Here is a 20,856-nt window from a genome sequence, read left to right on the forward strand (position 1 = left end):
AGAGATACCGAAGTTGATGTTTGCCACCTATTTTAACTAACTATTGTGTTTAGAGGATCCCAAACCAAAGTTGACACTTAGTATTTGTGCAATTTACATGAATCATAATGATGATTTATTAGCCTCTTTGATAATGCTCTTATTTTAGTGACTTCAAAGATACTTTAAATGCAAGATAGTATTCTGTATTTTGGATTTGTATATCCAGGGGTCCTCAAACTGCGGCCCACGGGCCATAAGAGGCAGTGGGATTGTATTTGTTCCCGTTTTGTTTTTTTACTTCAAAATAAGATATGTGCAGTGTGCATAGGAATTTGTTCATAGTTGTTTTTTTTTTTAAAACTATAGTCCGCCCCTCCAACAGTCTGAGGGACAGTGAATTGGCCCCCTGTATAAAAAGTTTGAGGATGCCTGGATACCATGGTCTGTCTGTTTCTTTTGTTTGAAATCTTGCTGTTATTGAATGCTATGTTTTGAGGGAAAAGAGACAGGTGAGGAAATTAAAGCAACTTGCTAGAAGTCGTGTAGTGGTTTCTATGAGGAAACAGATCTAAATCTCTAAGATGCTGACATGTGATACAGTAAAGTACAGTATAGTACTGTGTTGGGGAGCTGGCCAGACACTCTTCATGCCCTGCTTCTGCTGTGTAAGCAGCTCTAAGTTGCCTCAGTTTTTCATCTGTAAAATGGATTCATAATGCTTTCCTTGCAATCTATGATCAGAGTTTTCATCAACGACTTAAATAAGAGAATGTATTTGGCACATAACACTCAGTAAATAGATTATTTTCCCTGATATTTTATTATGGCAAAAAAAAAATTAATGCAGAAAAGTTGAAAACCTTAGCAGCAAACGTGGATATTCATCACCGTATCTACCATTAAAACTCTCAGGTTTTTGTTTTTTGTATTCCAACCTTTTTCCATGTGTCTGTATGTCTGTGTGTTTTGTTTTGCTTTGTGTTATATTGTTGTTGTTTTGTTGACTGAGTTCCCTCGCTAAACTGGAAGTCTTTGAGGTCAGGTATTGTGTGTTTTCCCCGTGTTAGGACAGTACTTAGTAGTCTACGACCAGCACTCAATGAACTATGGTTGAGTCCACAGATGGGTTCAAGTAAATAGCCCCGTAATATCCTCAACATAAGTGCTCTCCAATAGAATTATCTACCGTGATGGAAATGATCTATAATTCTACGTTGCCCCGTGTGGTAGTCAAGGACATGTGTTAGCCATGTGTGACTATTGAGCTCTTGAAATGCAGCTAATACATTTGAGGAAGTGAATTTTTAATTTTATTTGAAATTAATTTAACTTTCCATTGGCTACATATGGTCAGTGGCTATTGTATTGGACAATGCAGCTCTATTTACTTCAGTCATTTTTTTTTCAATATTTGTGCATTCTCTTTGTTTATTTCCCTCTTCCCTTTAGCCTTTACTCTTCTCTCCCATTGCTATTAACAAGCTCTAATTATCTCTTTATGTAGCTGGTAAATAGACTGCTGGAGAATGTAAACAGAATACTGTAGGGTGGTGATTTCATTCATTGTTAACTCTTTTCCCTTCTGAGTGGAACTATTTTTCCCGGGGTCTGGCAAATATGCAGCACTTACTTTGCCAACATTTATTTTGCAGCACTAAACCAAGATTTTTTTCAGAATCCCAGTGGGCTGCACTTAAATTATATTCCTTTATAGCAATTTTACCAAGGTGACCTGTTCCTGTGCTCTGCACCTGCTTGGTTTTCAAATGGACACAGCGTATCTTTCAACATTTCCAAGCTTCCAACTCAGTTTGAACATCTCAGTAAACTCCAGGGGGGCAGAGGAGGAACAGGAAGCCTCTGAGCACCTTCTAGAAAATGTCACATGTTCCCTCTCAGGAGCTCCCTCTAATTCACCACACACGTGTGCTCTGCTTCACAGCCTCGTCCCTGGCACACAGGAAAGGCTCAGAAAATAAATTGAGTGTAGTTCAGTGACAATAAACTTAAAATTTTATTTCAAGAGAGATAAGAGACCACCCTCTCAGGTGGTCTCTGCTTTATTTGCTTGTGTATTTGGGGGTCACTCAGAGACACCCTAAGCAAACTTGAGGGGCTATCAAGAATTTGAGAGGTTCAAGTTGGCTCTTACAGCAAGCCCATATAAATGGATTTCTTGTGAAACTGCCTGAAAATATAAGAATGGAATATTTCCTTGGGTTCTGGCACGTGCTTTGGTGTCACGGGAATAAGCCTTTCTGATGGTACTTCCTGTTAACCAGGACGTTACAGCCCCACTCAAGCTCTCCTTTTATTTTTTCCAATCCCAGAAATGGTGTGCAAAAAGTAATAAAGGTAAAGCTGTAACAAAAATCAAGAGAAACTTTTGAACCAAGATTTTCTTTTTCCCTCCAATGACTTCATGTTGATTGATTTTTATTAATGTCCAACAATCACTATCCTTATAAATAATATTTATTAAGTGCTTATTACGTGCCAAGTGCTTAAACAAACTTGTCTGATCCTCACCACAACCTGAAGGGCAAGGCAGGGCTGTTCCCTGCCCCCATTTTATAGATACAGACTCTTAGGCACCACCATGGCCAACACTTACCTCGAACTCCTGGGTAGGAGAAAGTACACTGGAAGCATCCTGCTCAGCTTTGTATAATGTAGGCTTTCTTTTCTTTACCAACAATATGAATTCCTGTTTCTTTGTGGGGAAGGAAGACGAGGAAGATTGGAAGCCTCAGAATAATAAAAAGGTTTCCAAGTGAATGCTGGAAACAATACATTTTTAACAAAATGGGCAGTTACTCTAATTGCTGTGCCCCTACTGTTCAATTCCTTTTTATGTCCTAATTCATTAAATTATGTGCACACACAGGCTTATTATTTACAGATGTATGCACTTTTAACTGGCTCATATGAAACAGATGTTTCACGAAAGGTAACAGAGAACAAGTGATCCAAACCCTCCTTTAGTGGGTATCAAGTGAGTATTATGGCCCATTACCTGCAGGTCTTTTGCTATTATTTTGAATTGCAATGTCCAGTGTGGGAAGGAGGATTCAATTTGTCTCCTGGAGGAACAAATAAAAATACCGCATCCCTCTAACCAGACATCTGCATCTCAAAATAAGAGAGGGTGTGTGCAGGTGATAGGCAGGTGGTGTTCACATGCGGGCTCAGGTGGATGTGTGAGTGAGTTTTATAAGCAATTTGAGAAGAATAGACCCGTTGCCTTACTGGAGGTGTGATTCATTAAGCAGGCCATCTTCAGAGATCAATACTTCCATACCAAGTAGCTGTAGAAATAAATGTGTACTGCTTTTCCAAGACTAGGTGAAGTGGCCTCATAAAAATAAACAGGACCCATTCACCACATTGCCATACACTGGGTGGCATATGTCAGCAGAGAGTTATTTTAATACTTCTTCAGAATACTGGGGAGAATAACAATTGCCCTTCAAAGTCCACAGTGAGATTTACTGTTTATGAATTGTCAGGAGTTCTCTAAGCAAAGAAAACTGGAGCAAAAAGATGGCTGAAATTGTGTCATTTTACATACAGAAAGCTGGAAACAGTCACTATTGAAATATAAAATGGGACATGAAATATTAAGTGACGTATCAGCTTTATTGCATATATGACCATGAGAGTGCATTTTATTTTGTCTTATGGAGCTCTAAAAAATCCATGTAATGGATTAAAGGTATTAAAGCTCCCATATTCTGTCTGGCTCTAGGCCAGGGAACAGGCATGATAAATAATCCCAATGGACAGAATATGTAGGAGGGAACTTTAAAATGTATTTATGGCAGACATATTGACCTCCTTAACTAATAAAAATGTATGCATGAGGTTAGTTTTGAAGAAAATACATACTCCTTGCTATACACTATGGTGTTAATATCTTTAAAATACTGCCCACATTTCTGTGACACATGGCTATCAAATTCTGTCTTTGCCTGCACGTGAGGAAAAGAAGGAATTTTATAGTAACATGTATGGTCACTATAAGAAAGTATAATTTTAATTTCCTTTATCTTAAAAGCAGGACTCTGCAAACTGAGGCCATTCTGGCCTGTAGCCTGTTTTTGTAAATCCTGCTCTACTGGGATGTGCTATGCCCGTAGGTTTACGTTTTGTCTGTGTCTCAAGGAGTAGGGCGCCGGCCCCATATACCAGAGGTGGTGGGTTCAAAGCCGGCCCAAAACTGCAGGAAAAAAAAAAAAAAACCCAACAACTCATAATGATAATAATCCTTGCTTTTCTTCACACTTTTCTAACGAGAAAGTAAGTTGGGGTAATGTGAATAAGAATACACCTGAAGTCATCACCACCATATGATGTGTGCTGTTGGTGGCTTCATTGACTGAAAGTATCATTATTTATTTGACATTGCTTATAAAGATTTCGATGCTGATTTTATTTTTTTCAACTGATAATTATTGAAACTTTGCTATAAACCAGACAGTCTCTTCAGCCCTGGGTATTTAAGGGCAAGGCAGCTGAAACCTTTGTGTGTGCTACTAGGATGCAGCCTCAGGCCCCCATCAAATCCTTCCTGTAGCTAGGGCCATGTTTGCTGTCTGATTTTTTTCAGTTGTCTGTTTACATGTGCAGGGATGGTATCTTCTAAGTTCTTTATAACCCAGCATATATTATAGGGTCTTTCCCCTGCCTGGTGCTCCATAAAGATTTTGTCAGCAGCTGCATGTTGTTAACTGATAATCACTGGTTCATGCTGCCCTGCCTCATGGTCCATCTAAACTAGGTTTGGGACTTTGGGTTTTGAACAGCTATCAAAGGCTTTCAAGATATTACTGTGGTAAGGAGGGATTTAAAGACACCACTTCATGTCTAAGGGTGCTAAGCAGCATGGATTGGGGACTAGCCAGGAAAACCCATGGGAGAGGACTGTTGTCGTGCTTTAGATTAACGCCTGTAGGTCTGGGAAGGAAACGACAGACAGTCCAGAGAAAGGAAAAGCTGACATGATTTGCTATGCTCACATTAGCTTGTAGAGAATCCCTTGTATACATCAGGAGGGAAAATTATTTTAAAAGGAAAAATGGAAGTAAAGGTCAGCAAATCAAGACATGAGACTAATCATACGAGAAAAATGGGAAGGTGAATAACCTTGGTTTTCATCAGCACAAGCATGATATAGTAGTGATAATAACTTTGCTTGTATAAAACCACTATGTGACAGGCATTGTGCTGCATGCTGTATATTGTTGTCATTTAATGTTCACAGTGATCCAGTGAGGGATATCATTTCATGTAAGCAGAAGTAGAGGCTCAGAGAAGCTAAGTACTTGCCCAAAGTTGCACAGCTAGTACTTAGCAGAGTTAGGATGTGAATCCAGGAAGGCTGGCTTTAAAGTTTATACTTCCAACCACATGCCTTCAACAATTTGTCTACAAAGGTAGACAAGTTCTGGGAATATCCAAGGAAAACCTGAGCCGTGGGCATTGTTCACAGTTGAAAGAGTGGTGAATATTTCTTTTTTTTTTTTATTAAATCATAGCTATGTACATTAAGGCAATCGTGGGGTATCATGCGCTGGTTTTATATACAATTTGAAATATTTTCATCGCACTGGTTAACATAGCCTTTCTGGCTTTTTCTTAGTTATTGTGTTAAAACCTTTATAATCTACATTTAGTAAGTTTCACATGTACCCTGAGTGGTGAATATTTCTATAAATTACTTTTTAAGTTTTTCTTAGCAATTTTTTAAGAAATAAAACTAAAGCCCCTTCTCATATCAAGGGAAGAAAGAAAAGAAAATCAACCAACAATGTATAACATTTCTGTAAACTGAACAATTCCATATAGAAACATGAGAATCTTTCCGCATGAAATATCCAGTGCATCCTTTTTAACTGATGCATTATTCTCAGCTCCAGCTAGTAGTCAGCTAGAAGGTGGAGTAAGGATATTCCCTGTCCCTCTACTTCTAGTGACTTCTCCCACTCACCTGGTCACCTTGGGAAGAGAGTAATCCTGCCCCTTATTTGGGGCATTCTGATTCTGCAGGCAAGGATAGAAGAACAATCACACAACTTTAGGATTCTGGATGTTAACTTCATTCTTGAGCCAAATAAATTTTGAGGGGATGTGTTTTGCCTTCAAGTGAGGGAGGGAGACCAGTTTAGGGACTGGGGGGCACTCAGAGCCCACCTCCCCTCCACCCCCAGCAGAGCCCTGAAGCTGGCGGCTGTACAGGCCACATTTGGCCCGAGTTACTGCCCCCGACAGTGTTCAGTCACGCACCCTTGGACCCCTGCCAGAGGCCTTGGAAGCTTGGGAGAGTGGTTGCTGCCACTCTCCCTTCTGAGGGCTGGTTTCTCGGCAGGGAAGATGTGGGAGGGGGTGGTGGGTCTGTTTGTGTTTGCCTTCTAATTCCTGTGTTTGCTTCTGGGGGACTTTCCTACTTTATAGCTCTGACTGGAAAGAAAAAGGGGCATTATTTCTGCCTCCTTAGCTTCTTTCTTTTCAGTTTTCTATTTTGTTGTTGTTGTTGTTGTTCTACATGTTGAAACAATTTTTGTATCAAGTGTGTCTGTCTGATTTAGACATATTCTATGTACTTTAAAACTTCCTGCCAGGAACAGTTGCTTGTGAAAGATGAGAGGATGTCATTGCCTTCTCTCAACACCAGGGTCAGATCCGTTCTCTTGAACTCAAGACTTTTTGAGTTCAAACCCGTGCTCATCAGTTACCCAGCTACATGGCCCTGAGTAAATTGCCTAACCACTCTGTGCCTCTGGTTTCTTCCATGTAACAAAGAAATGCTGAAACTAGCTATCTCAGAGGGTCATTATGGGGATCTAATGAATGAATATATTTTAAATGCTTACAATAGAAGGAAGCGTATAACTAGACCATAGCACATGCTTCGTAAACATGAGCTATTACTATCATTGTAATGTTATTATTACTTTGGAGATGTTTCTGTCATTTTCTATGGTGACACTGTTTGTCACATTAGTAAGATATGGACTTACCCACCTTCCCCAGATATTCTAGTAATAAAGTGTTAGCTAGTATTTTTTTGTTTTTACTTTTTGGTAGTTTACAAAGTGTAAACCCTACATACAGTGCAGTAAGCACGATTGTCATCTCCAGTTTTCAGATTAGGAAACTGGACATCAGGAAAGGTAAGTGACTGCTGGTCGGAGACAACATTAGGAACAGACTTCCTGCCTCTCCCCTCTGAGACTCTGCAGCGACCACTTCTCCAGAGCTGTAGTACATTATTTTCTTTGCTGCTTCATTCCTTAATCCCAGAGTCTCTCCACCAGTCGTATCTTCCCCTACATCAGGGTTTTTCAACCTCGCGCTATTTATAATTTGGGCGAGATCATTCTTTAATCGGTGGGAAGGGGCTGTCCTGTGCATTGTCAGGTATTTTGCAGCATCTCTGGCCTTTCGCTACTAGATGCCAGTAGCAGCCCCCAACTGTAATAGTCAAAAAGGTTTCCACATACTGCAAAATGTCCCTTGAGGGGCAAAATCCATGCTAGTGGAGAAGCCCTACAGTAGATTAAGGAAAGTGGAAGGGAAGTTTGTTGGGAGGAGGTGAAGGTAGGGACTAGTTATCATTTATTGAACATTTACTATGTGCCAGGCAACTTGCAAACATTATCTCCCTTTTACCAACAGGAATTTGGGGATTATCTGCCTTCTCAGGAAGTAGACAGAGCTCAGAGAAAACCCTATGACCATTAAATTAGTAAGGGCCAGAAGAGGGATTTAAATTCAGATCTACCTGGCAGCAAAGCCCATGAACTTCCCATTACTCCTCCACACAGTTTCATGGAAGCTCATGGCATTTTCTTTATTTTTAGGATCCCTGAAATCCCACACCAATGAGGATTAAATTAGTTCCTACATCATTCTGAAGCTGTTCATATGATATACGAGGGCTGTCTGGAAAGTATCCAGCCATGTAATATGAAAAATAGAGACAAACATGTTTTGTTACTTTCTGGACAGCTCTCATACACTTGTACTCATACGCCAGTAAAAAAAGGGGGGGGAGGATTTTTGTAGCAAACTTGTAACTGATCATCAGAACATTATTTTGTTGAGAAAGAAGGTTTTAGCTAAATTCTATTTACAAAATATCCTGTATGTGTTGGCCACTTCTTTGTAAAATTTTGTAAGGAATATTTTGGAAATAAAGGTACACTTAACACAATTTCCCTTTTCCCATGTATGGTGATTTTAAGGGTGACTTTTGGTACACCCCCTAGTGTAATCAGTCACACTTGACCTACCTCAGATCCCACAGGAGCCTGCAAGGAGTGTGACACAACATCATTTCATTGTTGTCTTCCGAGTATCTCCCCATTACTCTTCTTTATAAACCAACATGGTTTTCAAATATGTTCCCAGATCATAAGCAAAGAAGGTGTATCTGGAATGACACATATGTCAGTGCTTCTGTTTTAATCTATTTTGGGTGCAGGAAATTTGAGCAGATAAAAGAATGTCACTTATTAGTGTGATAATTTACTATGTGCTTTTTAAAAAATTATTGGAATCCCGATTAGAAGTGGAATACTGTGGTTTCTCTTCAGATCAATAAATCTTTTGCCTTTTACTAAAGGAGTGGAATATGGAACTAAGTCATTTGGTGGCTAAGCTCTTCAGGGGACCTTAATATTGCGAAGCAATTAGCTTCATCTACACGTGACTCCGGAGACCTGTTCCAGCGTTTGTTCACTTAATGTAGTTGCATTTCTGATGCCTTACAGTTCACATCATTAATAAGCAGTTAGATGTGTCGGCCTGTTAAGTGATTTTAAGGAAGAATTTATTTGAACCCTGTCATAAGCTACCTTAGTGTGTCCTAAAAAAGTGACATAAAACATTTGTCTGTTAAAACCGTCGCATAACACAACCTACGAGATAATTTTTGAATATGTTCCTTGAGCAAGAAGGCATATGACATGTGTAAAAATAAAATGTTGGTGTTGAACATGTCGTGGTCCCTTATGAAATTCTGACAGCACTTCCCATGGAAAAGTCAGTCCCAGGAATAGTTTCTACTGCTGGCCGTGAGCCCAGACAGGTATAGCTAAAACACAGAGTGATTAGCGTGTCCTGTGCCTCACCGTCTTTCTAAGGCCCACAAGATATGGTCAAGTTTAACCATACCTTGAATCAAATCAGTGTTGGGAAATAATGACTATGAATTAAAAGAAAGAGTCACAAAAAGTTCTATACTTCTCAAATTTGAGTAAGCAGGCCTGGCCAGATCAAATCCCATGACCTTTCTGACTAGAAAATAGTTAAAGGAGACAGAAAACAAGTTAAAAGTCTGAGAGGTTTAGTGAAATAAGGATAGCACCTGTTAAATCATCTAAATCTTATTTGTAAGAGCGTAAATGCTCAATGAAAGCATTGTTGTGTTTTTTAAATTTCCTAATTGTAGGGTGTTGAGCTCCTGTTCCCTCTCCTCCCCAGGGTTTTGGGGAAGAGTAAATGAGTTAATAGATACTAAGCGCTTAGCACTGTGCCTGATGCATAGTAAGTGCTCAGCAAATAGTAATTACTATTTGTTCAGGCTCTTCCGTGCAACTTTGAACCCAGTGCCAACTAAAAGCCACTGCCAAAATTCCGTGGGAGAGAAGAAGGTTTCTGGTTTATAGTGAGCATAAACACACCCAGCCTGGAGATTTTAATGCATTAAGTACTTAACAAGGTGGAGTATTTAGTAAGGACCTGTGCAAGGGGGAAGCTGACAGAGTTCCAAAGCTAAATTGACTCAGCAAATTTTGGGGATTACGGGGAGTTTAGGACAAGACATTTTTATGTCAGTGTGTCTCAAACATTAACGTGCATAAAAATTACCAGGGGGGTTTGTTAAAATGCCTATTCTGATTCCACATTTCTGAGCTGGGTCCTAGATTCTGCATGTCAACAAGTTCTCAAGTGATGCTGCTAGTCCCAGACCACAGTTTGAAAAGAAAGGCTTTTTCTTTGAAAGCTCAGTCCCTCTTTTTGTCTCCTGCCTATGTCGGGCACCTGTTGCATGTGTGGTCAGAATAGCAGGGTTTCTCATAACCCAGCTCCAGCCCTCGGCCAGGATTCTGAGTGACCCGGGCAAACACACACTCCATCAGGGTCACGGGCAGGTTACTGAGTCAAGACTGCCAAAGCTCCACGATGATGTTTTCTTTCACGCTCCATCCTCCTCCCTCCCTTGCTTGCCCCAAACCCAGTATTGATCTTGCAGCAGCTTAATAATAACAAAGTCAGCAGCAGAGTGAGGCAAGACAATTTCAAAGCAAAGTTTTTCTTGTTTGTCAATTATTTAATTTCAAAATGAGATTCACAGATTTGCAAAACCCATGTGTGGGGAAACTGCTCCTGAAAGATGATTAAAAGCAGATCCTTTCCTGAAGAGGCAACATAAAGATTAAACGAGTGACACCTCCATCCCCCAAAAAACCGCTTGGAGGCATGTAAATTACATTTAATAAAATGTCTACACACACTCACACACGCATGCGCACACGTGAGCAGTGGAGAGTCTGGTTCTAATTACTTGTACTTTAGTTGAACTTTGGCGTTTCCTTTGACTTTCTCCCTAATGTATGTGAGCTGTAGGCTTTGCAATCCTGCAGTGAATCCACAGAAAAAGAGGGAAAAAATCCAGATCGGCTCTCTTTGGTGCCAACAAAAATGAAGACCAACGAATGTTTTGAACAAATGCAACACTTTGCTATTCTCCCTTAATTAGCTGAAATTACTCCCTCCCACCACCAGAGCTCTAGGCACAAAATTCCCCTGGGGCCATGCAGGAAATGTCTTTTCTTTATAACTCTTTTTTCTTTTAAGGCTCAGCTGCCCAGAGAGTGCATTAAAATACTGTCTTAATCATGGAAGGTTCTAGTAAAGAAGGCTGGGCTTTCATAATGCATGATGCCTGCCTGCCTCTAATCAGGACCAACATAAAATCCTGAAATCTGTCAACATAGTTTAGCCAGCCGTAAATTAGTTCTCACAAAGAAAAAAGAAAAAAGTATACTGAACTCTCTTAAAAATGTTATCTGCTACTTAATCTAACCTTTAGAAAAATGCCAAGCATGTAAGGAATTGTGAAGGGAGCTATTGTTGGAGACTTTCTATGTGTTTAAATGACACTCAGGTGTGTTGTAACAACAAGGACATTTATACTGTGTTTTCTCAGGTGAGCTAAATTCTTAAGTGCCAAGTCCTCCTAACAGGCGGCAATGTTAATTTTTTTTCTTTTATTTTGGGAATGAATCCATCCCTCAGAGTTGCAGCAGTGTTTAAGGAAGCTGTGGCTGTGGGAGCGCTGGTATTCTGCTTTTGTACCATCCCAGTCAGTGGAGATTTTGTTTAGCTTTGTTTTTGTTTTGTCTGCAAACAACCTCTGAGTTAGAAGTCCTTTCAGAGCAGTGCTTCTCAAAGTGCAGCCTATGGACTTGTGAGGGTTCCTGAACTCCCTGAGAAGCAGTCCCCAGTTAAAGAAGTGCAGACCTTGACAGCAAGTATTTTGAAACTTTTGCAGCCACTTGGCAGATTAATTCTGTGTATGTTAAATCTAATTTTTAAGTTGGAGCTCATGCTTCGAATATCTTTGTTTTCCTTAATTCCTTTTCTCTAGAGATTCATTTTTATTTAATTGTATCAATGATGAGGAGTTGGGGGCAAGGGCGACTAAGAAATGATTCTTTATCATCAATAGTATTGAAACTCACTTATTTAAAGCAAATAAATGCCTGCCTTCTTACCCCCAAGAATTCTGCTGCTGGTCTGGACTTTGAGGAACATTGATTTAAAAGCAAAGGAGTCCCATGACTGATTTTACAAGGAAGGTGACTCCAGCTTTGTTTGCCTTAGTGACAAGCATCAGGAGTTGTGGGGGTGGAGGAGTTTAAAATATGAGCTAGAAGCTTCGGACAGTGCAGGTTTGTTCATGTTTTCCTCAAGGCTCATGGTGTCCAGTCACGTGTGTGCAGCCCAGAGGAGCCCTTTCAGCATTGCGGGTGCTGACTCTGCTCTGGGCAGGGACCCACAGAGCCAAGCATCCATCTCACCCCAGTAGCAGAAGTTCCTCTGACTTGGCCCTTCCCTGACGAAGCAAGGCAGCCCATCTGGTTAGCAGTTTGGATGCCACACTGGAGGCTGCTGCTTGTTGGGCATTCAATCACCAGACAGAACCGAATAAGTCAATAAGTAAGCAAGGAAATAAATAAAAGTGGGAGACAAAAAGCAGATCCGAATTATTCCTCAAAGACTGCTTCTCCAAACTGAAATCACATCAGGATGGCTGCAGTGTAGTTGTTTTATTGAATGACACAAGCCTCTTTTCCCCCTGGGAAGTCTAAAAACTGCTTTTTTGGCCTGCCTGAGATCGCTGAATGAGCTAATACAGAACACATTGTCTGCTGAGCCGGCAGAGTTTTCGAGCAAAAATTTTATCATTCCATAGACTGATTGTGCTTGCCTGGAATAAGGAACAAAATGTTTGAGGCCTCTCAAGGGCATATGATGAATCTAACTCTAATTTAAAGGGACTAATAGATTATTGATTTAAATAGGATGACAGTGAACAGATCATTGGCTGAGCACTCTGTATCTGCCTTAAATACCAAAAACGACTAGTAAAAGGGACCCATCGGCTGTCCCCCTCCCGTTTCCCCCTGTCGTTCTGGGGAGCAAGGACAAAAAAGGAAGAGAAGCTCAAATAAATTTTGCCAAAGTACGTTATCAAAAAGGCAAGAGATTGCATTAAGTACAAATCTTTGATATTGATGCCATACCCTGGTTGTAATTCTGGAACTTGTCTTGGCATGTTTGCCCGAGGCTAGCTTTGGCAATCTGACTGACTTAATACACCACTGAAATTTTCTTTTCTACCTTGCATTGCTCCCAGTGTTATAGGCCACGGAGAGGAAATAAAGGAACATAAACTGTCTATTTCGAGGGTGATATTAGAATATATAGTCAAATGTCTAATTCTTTACTACCAGTGGGGAAAATCTTCCAAAGATGATTTGTTTTAGTCATATATAAGACTTTTCTATTTCTGTGTGTGTTGGGGAGGGAGGGGGGATTCATTTATGGCATTTGAAGGATTCAAATTACAAATCATTCTTCACAGTAGTCCCGTTGCCTCGTCTCAGGAGCCTCCCGTGATTTCTCCTGCACTAAATAAGGCCAAGACTTCCCTCTTTTATTATGCTCTATCAATGGATCCCAAACTGCTTCAATTTGGACTCACTTGGGAAAACAGGGATTTTTGGCTTCCATTCCCAGAGATTCTGGAATAATAGGTCTGGGATATAACTTGGGGCATGAATTAGGCTGTTTGAAAGTTCCCCCAGGTAGTTCTATTGAGCAGCTGAGTTTGAGAACTACTCTTACTATATTCTGATTATTGGTATATTCTCTATTAGGGCAAATTTGTCAAAGATAAGAGATTATACCAGGTGCTGTGCATAGCACATATTATAGTCACTCAGCAAAATAACGGATCAAACACGCGAACAGTCTGAGAATCCATGGTACTAATATGGGACAGTTCATAAAAATTACTGTTGAGATCACCACAGCCTTGATAGAAGTTTAGGCCTCTCACTGTAGATTGGTTACAATAGAACATTTTCATTCATGGCAACTGTTCAGGAAAAGCCTTCTGGATTCATTCATTTGTTATCAACGACTCTCATCCATAGGAAGAAAAGCTTTTACTAACCTTGGTAAAATGTTTTGGGATTTTTAACATGCAGTAGGCCTCCCCTTCTTGGTGTGCTTTGCCCCAAGTTTCTTGGATATTACGCACAATTTTGTTTCCTTTCTTTAGGAGGATGAAATGCTGGACTCCCTTCAGGACATGTATTTGAAGTGGCATATTTATGGAAATTACCACCCACTTTTGAAATTCAGGGCATAGCTTTGACAGCTGAATCCAGCCCTAACAGAATCCTATTTACAACTTTCCTAGACAAGCCAGATTAGCTGTTCCGCATGAGTGAAGAGAACATTAAAACACACACACCCCACCTTGCTTGTGTGAAGAGCATAATGCAAGATTGATCCTAGAGGGGATGACATGGCTCTGTCAGTTGTTGAGACACAGGGGTGAAAGGAGAAGCAAACAAATCAGTCCAACCCAAAAGATTTGGGAGGCATCTAGGGAAGCGTTCACCTATGTTGGTGTTAAGAGTGTAAACTGACACAGCCTTTCTAGAAGTCAGTTCATCAACATGAGTTAAAACCTAACAGTATTTTTAAAATAACAAGCCTTTTGAACTAATAATTACACTTGGAGAATTTGTTCTAAGAAAATAGAGATGTGCTGAGATTAGCTACAAAATTGTTCATCAGAATGGAATGTTTTATGGGAAAAAAAATTATTGACAAGGAAATAAATGAGTGACATTGTAAGTTGAACAAAGTGCCAAGTAATCCCAGGATTATTCCACTTTGATAAACAAAACCAAAACATTTATGTATGTAGAAAAAGAGTCTGGAAAATTATATACCCAGGGGATTATAGGGAATTTCTCTGAGTAAAAGGATTATTGGTGATTGTGTGTGTGTGTATGTTTTCTTCAATTTTAATAAAGAGTTATATATTGTTTTATTATTTTAACAAGTAGTGTTTTCTCGTTGATTTTGCTCAGTGAAGCTGATGAGCTCAGTGTGAGGAATGCTTGCATTTACAGTTTGATAGCTAATAAGCTTTAGTGACATCTTAGATGTCAGCCCTTCTACAAAACATTTGCAATCACTGTGCCAAGTTATTTAGAATGAGACTTTATTTGCCACAAGAAATAATGCATTGATGTCTTTATCCCAGATACCGCTGTTTCAAACAGTAAAGACTGTAACAGATTTATCTACTAGGACCTGCATTACTTTAATGAATTCGTTCCAAGATTCTTCTGAATTATGAAAATACTATAATTATAGTTGATTCTGTTCCAAAAGGCTAATTAATTACTTTTTTGAGGAACCAAATGAGTATAAGAGAGCTATTTGATTTTTAATTTTATCATTCAACAACTTAGAAGGGAATTTAGTGCTTAAAATGAGGAAGAAAATGGAAAAAGAAAAAGTTAATGCATTAATTCAACTAATATTTATTGATTGCCTACTACATACATGCCAGGACCTCTATTAGTCCTGGAGCACAGGTGTAAACAAGGCAGGTAAGTTTCTTACCCTTATAAAACCTAATGTTCAGAGCGTGTGTGTCAGGGGTAGGGGGTAGCAAATGTAGACTATAAAATTGTATACAAATGAACTTTTAAAATTTGGACACTGGTTAGTGTTTTATAGACATGAAGTAATGGGATAGAGTGCTCAGGACTGGGAAGGGGGCATTTTAATTAGAGAAGTCACCTCTGAGGAGGTAACACTTACTCCAAGATCTAAGAGATGAAAAATAGCTAGATATGCGAATGTTTGAGCTTTTCCAAGGAAGGAAAAGTGGTTAGTGCAATAACCTAAAGTTGGCATGAGAGCTTGGCCTATTCAAAAGTCAGAATAGAAGCCAGTTATTTAGAACTCTGTCAGTGAGGGGAATCCTTGAATACAATGATATTCCTAAAGGGCCAGGTAATGCAAAGTCTTTTAGAACATAGTAAGGACTTTGACTTTGATCTAATTGATAGGTAAGTAAAAAGAGATTGATTTTTGCTTTTGAGTAATTATCTTGACTGCCTTGTTTGAATAATGAACCTTAGGTAGGAAGAGTAGGGATGAAGAGACAAATGATGAGCTAGACCACCAAGCTGGTGTGGTAGGAGGATAGTGATGGGGATGAACGGTGGGAGTAAAGTTGACCTGACCTGCTAAAAGCTTGTCTATGGGATAATCCAGTCAGTAGAATATCTCATCTGGGAGATTATAGCAGTTAGAACTGCTGGAGCCATTACACTTTGGAAATCATACTGTATAATATGTTATAAAGTGGTTTGGAAACCAAAAGGTTCTGGAACTTTATTGAACCACCTTTAATCATCTTCCCAATTTTCATCATACTTTATGAGCATTTTTGGTCTGGGATAGGAGTAAGTCCAGTTCTTGCTCTGTCTTTGAACAAAACCCTGGAAAATGGGTGTGGGAGAACACTCTGGTGCTATATTTTGTGAATTCCTATTTCCCATGGAATTTGGGTAGTTAGATAAGGAAACAGGAATCGTGTAATTTTAAATATAGAATCAACAGCAACATGACTTAGAAGTGAATTGCTCCACTCCATGCCTTGATTAAGTATAACCCACTGCTTCTCAAACATTAATTGCATAGGCAGTCATCTGGGGATTCTGTCAAAATATAGATTCTGATTCCATGGACCTGAGCTGAGGCCTGATACCACCTTGTCTCGCAGACTCTGAAGTAATGCTAATGCTGCTAGGCCAAGGAGCAGCCTTCAAGGATCAAAGGTCTTACCCATATTGTTAATGAAGATCAGTTACAGCCACATCATGCTAAGGGCCCTGGCCATATGCTTGTTGGATGACTGTGTTGGGCATTTCTTCGTGTTTTCTAAGGAAATTGACTTGTGGTTAAATTAGCAACAGATTTAAACAATTCATTTGAGCAGGAGTGATAAGCTAGGGTAAACAGAAGAGTGGAAAGAGCCTGGGGTTTGTAGTGGGAAGATCTGAATTGGCCTCTCAGCTCTGCCACTGTCTTCCTGGTCCTAGACAAGTCACTGCCCTCCTCTGAGTTTGTGTCCTTTTTTTTTTTCCCTTTTAGCAATATCTGTTAGAAACTCTTTTTAAAAGTTATTATTTCTAAATATTACAGGGGTACAAATGTTTTTGGTTACATGGGTTGCTTTTGTGATGTTTGAATCAGGGTTTTAAGTGTGCCCATCACCCAGATAGTGCGTTCATTGTACCCATTAGGTAGGTTTTCACTAGTCCCCTCCTCTGCCTCTCCCTGTTTGATTGCTACTGAGTTTTAATTGGTTGGTTCCAATTTAATAGTAGGTACATGTGGTGTTTGTTTTTCCATTCTTTAGATACTTCACTTAGGATAACAGTTCTATCCAAATAGTCGCAGAAGGCCTGAAGGCCTTATTTCATCCTTCTTCATGATTGTCTCTCTTGAGAATAAAAATCATCATCATCATCACAGCACTATGGTGAACTTCAAACGAGATAGACATTTGAGATTGCTCCGTAAACTGTAGAGTACCACACCAATGTCATTATCACCACCTCTGTGCCTGCAATGATAACTGTTTTTTCTGCGTTTTACCTTCTAGTGTTAATGCTAAGTTGGGGGCAGAGACAAGTGAATTTACTGATGGACAAAGAAATGAACTGAAATATAGTTTCTCTGTTTTCTTCCCCCACCCCATCCCCTGTAGCAATTGAAACACAGAGCACCAGCTCTGAGGAACTCGTCCCAAGCCCTCCATCTCCACTTCCTCCCCCTCGAGTGTACAAACCCTGCTTCGTCTGCCAGGACAAATCATCAGGGTACCACTATGGGGTCAGCGCCTGTGAAGGATGTAAGGTGAGTGCTCACGCCTCTGTGCCCAGAGTGTTTGCTCTCCACGAACTCTCTGGAAGTGACTGCCCAGCTTCAGATGTGGGCTGGCTCTGTAATGTCACCTTCAGTCAATATGGTCAGTTGTATTTGATGGTTTTCATTACTTTTTTACATCTCTTTAGTTCGAAATTCAGAAACTTCTGCAAATGACTGCTTAGGGCCAAAGGTTCTAGGTCCCTTCTAATACCCTCACATAATAGTTCTTTTCAGGTAATAAGAACCTGTTGGTGGAATCTTGAAAAACATCATCCTGTTTTTCTTTAGAATATGCCTCTGATGTCTATAGTTTTATTTTATTTTTAAATATGATTGACAGTCTACTGAATCAACTTGCAGAGAATCTGAGGTTGAAATTGGGATTTATGTCCTAGCTGTTTCCTTTGAATTACAGTTTGATTTTCAGCCTGTAGGGACTTGCTACCGTATGTGTATCATAAATTCAGGGGACCTGGATTTAAAATTCCTACCTACAGAGTATTGGAGGCCGAACATGTGTCAGAGAGTCTATGGCTGCTTTGAATCAAACTAGACAATTGTTATCAAGTCTAACAGGCTTAATTGAGTGAACGAGCTTCTTATTTTTTTAAAAAGAGAAAATAAAAGAATTACTTCATAGGCAAGTTCAACTCATCCATAAAAATTTCTCAGAGGAACTGTGGCTGTCTTGAGCTAGCCCTTCCCTAGATATATAATTTCTTTAAGTCCTCTCTGGATTGCTGTTCAGACCTGTTGTTTATACGTCTAAATTGCACGATTCATTTGTAATTGTTAGCATGTTTGAATAATATTACAGGAGCTCCATGGCATTTTGTGTTTGGCTTATCAGAGTTAGCACTTACGGTATGCATTGATTAGGCATTGTTGTGTAACAGATTATCTTAAAACATAATGGCTTATGGCAGCAACCCTTTATTTAGCATACAGTTCTGTGGGTCAGCAGTCTCTGCCAGGCTCATCTGCACAGACTTAGCTCTCACACATGTCTCTGATCAGCTGTAGGTTAGCCAGTCGGTTATGCTTCCGGGGGTGCTGGCTGTCATCTGGGAAGCCTCAGTTCGCCTCCGTTTGACACCCCCTTCCCACCACTCCAGTCTTGGCTCGTTCACAGAGGCAGGGTTTCAGAAGAGAGAGCAGCAGCACACGGGGTCTCTGAGGCCCAGCTCAGAGGCAGCTCACTGTCACTTCCGCTGCCTCTGTTGGCCAAAGCAAGTCATAAGTTTAGTCTAAACCCAGTAAGCAGGAACACAAACTCAACTTCTTAATGGGAGGAGCTTCCAAGTCACATTATAAGGAGTACAGAAATAGAGGGAGGAAATGGGGTCATTTTTGTACTCAGACTCCCATACTGCATATCTAATTGCCCTTGAGCATAAAGTAGGTCTGCACCCTAGCATATTGCTCAGCACCTCACACACACTCTGGCACGCAGCAGGTGCTTAAAGATGGAGATTGGACAATGCATAAATGTCACTCAGCCCCTCAAAGAAATTTTATGTGTTTTCACTTCTTTTCAAATTATCTAAATAAACATGTTTATTATGGTTTATTACTTTTATAAATAAGGTAAGACCAGGTTGGGGAAATTCACTGAAGATTTAGGAGCATCTCTCTTCCTCTGGGATTGTACTGATTATTTTAAAAGAATTCTCATTTCGTTAGTAGTTTGTGATATGGTAGTCAGGAAAGTTATATGGGCAGCCAGTTGGCAGCTGGCTAAAAAGTAAAACATTTGTGTATCTAATTATGGCTTTATTGTTAGTAACCTGTAGCTGAACTTACTTAAATTTATCCTGATGTTGATAAAGGTTTCAACAGAATTACCAGTTCATTTTGTCCATTTGTTTTACAATGTGTGAATAAACCATGTTCTAATGCTCATTTGAAAGTTACATGAAAAGATACTCCTTTATTTCTGAAAATTTTTAAGTGATGACCATGTCTAGAAACCTGAATACAGTATGTTAAGCTCAGCTTATTTGTTCCCATGGTGTCCTGGGGATAAAAATTATCCAACGTGTCTCTGTGGCAAATACCAGGACCTGCATATTGAGTTGTTTCACAATCTGTACAGTACAAACTGTTTTAGTCAGCTTGTAGTCAGCTAATTCTCTGACCTCTTGTTTTAATTTGGAATTCTGACTCTTTTTAGGAAAAACCCCAACAAAAATAAAACTCATACCAGCACAAACAACTTTGATAAACTCAGTTAAGTGGTCCAGAGTCATATTATGGTATAACTTTTTAACAAAACTATAAACCCAATAAGGTCAGATCAGTTCACCAGGCAGTTGTTGTGAATTTGATAATTCCTATATTGTGAGTGGACTCCCTTTCACGTTGGTTGCTGAGAAAGACAGCTGCATTTAGGCTTGCTGGGGAAATAGAGTGACAAAATTTACAGGACTGAAAAACATGAGAAAGCAAAAGTAAACTTTGACAGCCAAAGAAAAAGAAATATAACTTTTTAAAAATTAAATATAATTTTTTGGCATTAAAAGTTATCTATACAGAATAGAATTTATGGTGTAAAAATAGAAAATCCTATGATTCTACCCTAGGGGAGAATCCTTATTAAAACAAAGTTTCTCTATGAGTATATTATGCATGTTGTTATTTTTATAGTTTTTTTTATAAATAGGATTTTATGTTGTATACTGGTTTTTAATTTGCTTTTTAAATTTAATAGACTTTCATAAGGACAATTTAAGCAACTATGTAGTTTTTATGGTTACACATTAAATAGTGGTTTATGGTTATATTATAATTTACTTAACTAATCCCCTATTATACAATTAAGAGTTCCTAATTGTTCTCTATTATAAATAACGTTTTAATATATAGCCTTTAGATATCTCTGATACTCTCCTCAGGATAAGTTAGTAGATGTGAAATTTCTAGGACAGTGTCTTTGTATATTTTTAAGGCTTTTGGTTCAAATCACCAAAATATCCTCCAAAAAATGTGTATCACTTTATACTCTGTCACTCTATAAAAAGACAATCCTATTGCAAACTGTTGATTAGCAGTCTCTCCTTTGTGACAATAAGGTAATAAATTAAGGAGCAACGTCTCTTTTGGAATTCTGCCTAAATTTAATTTGATATTTACTATGGGCCTCATGCATGATATCAGTTTAGGCTATCAGCAGATTTATCATGCGTCCTGGATTGACCTATAGAAACTGACCTGGCCTATGGCTGGAAATCAAAGATCATTACTGTGGGCTGGGAACCTCTTCTCTACAGTAGGACTCCCAAACAGAATCCACTTAAATATCTTCAAGAAGTAATGCCTACAATGACTTCT

At 39.3% G+C, this 20,856-nt stretch overlaps 1 protein-coding gene across 2 annotated transcripts in view; it reads left to right on the forward strand.

The window, feature by feature from the left end:
• Positions 1-20,856, forward strand: part of RARB (retinoic acid receptor beta) — a 426,501-nt gene that overhangs the window by 271,027 nt on the left and 134,618 nt on the right. For both annotated transcript variants that reach the window (XM_053600780.1, XM_053600781.1), the window contains exon 2: positions 17,366-17,514. In XM_053600780.1, the coding sequence (XP_053456755.1) occupies positions 17,366-17,514 (149 nt within the window). The remainder of the gene's footprint in view (positions 1-17,365; positions 17,515-20,856) is intronic.

This window comes from Nycticebus coucang, chromosome 8, assembly GCF_027406575.1.
Source record: "Nycticebus coucang isolate mNycCou1 chromosome 8, mNycCou1.pri, whole genome shotgun sequence".
Taxonomy (NCBI): Eukaryota; Metazoa; Chordata; class Mammalia; order Primates; family Lorisidae; genus Nycticebus; species Nycticebus coucang.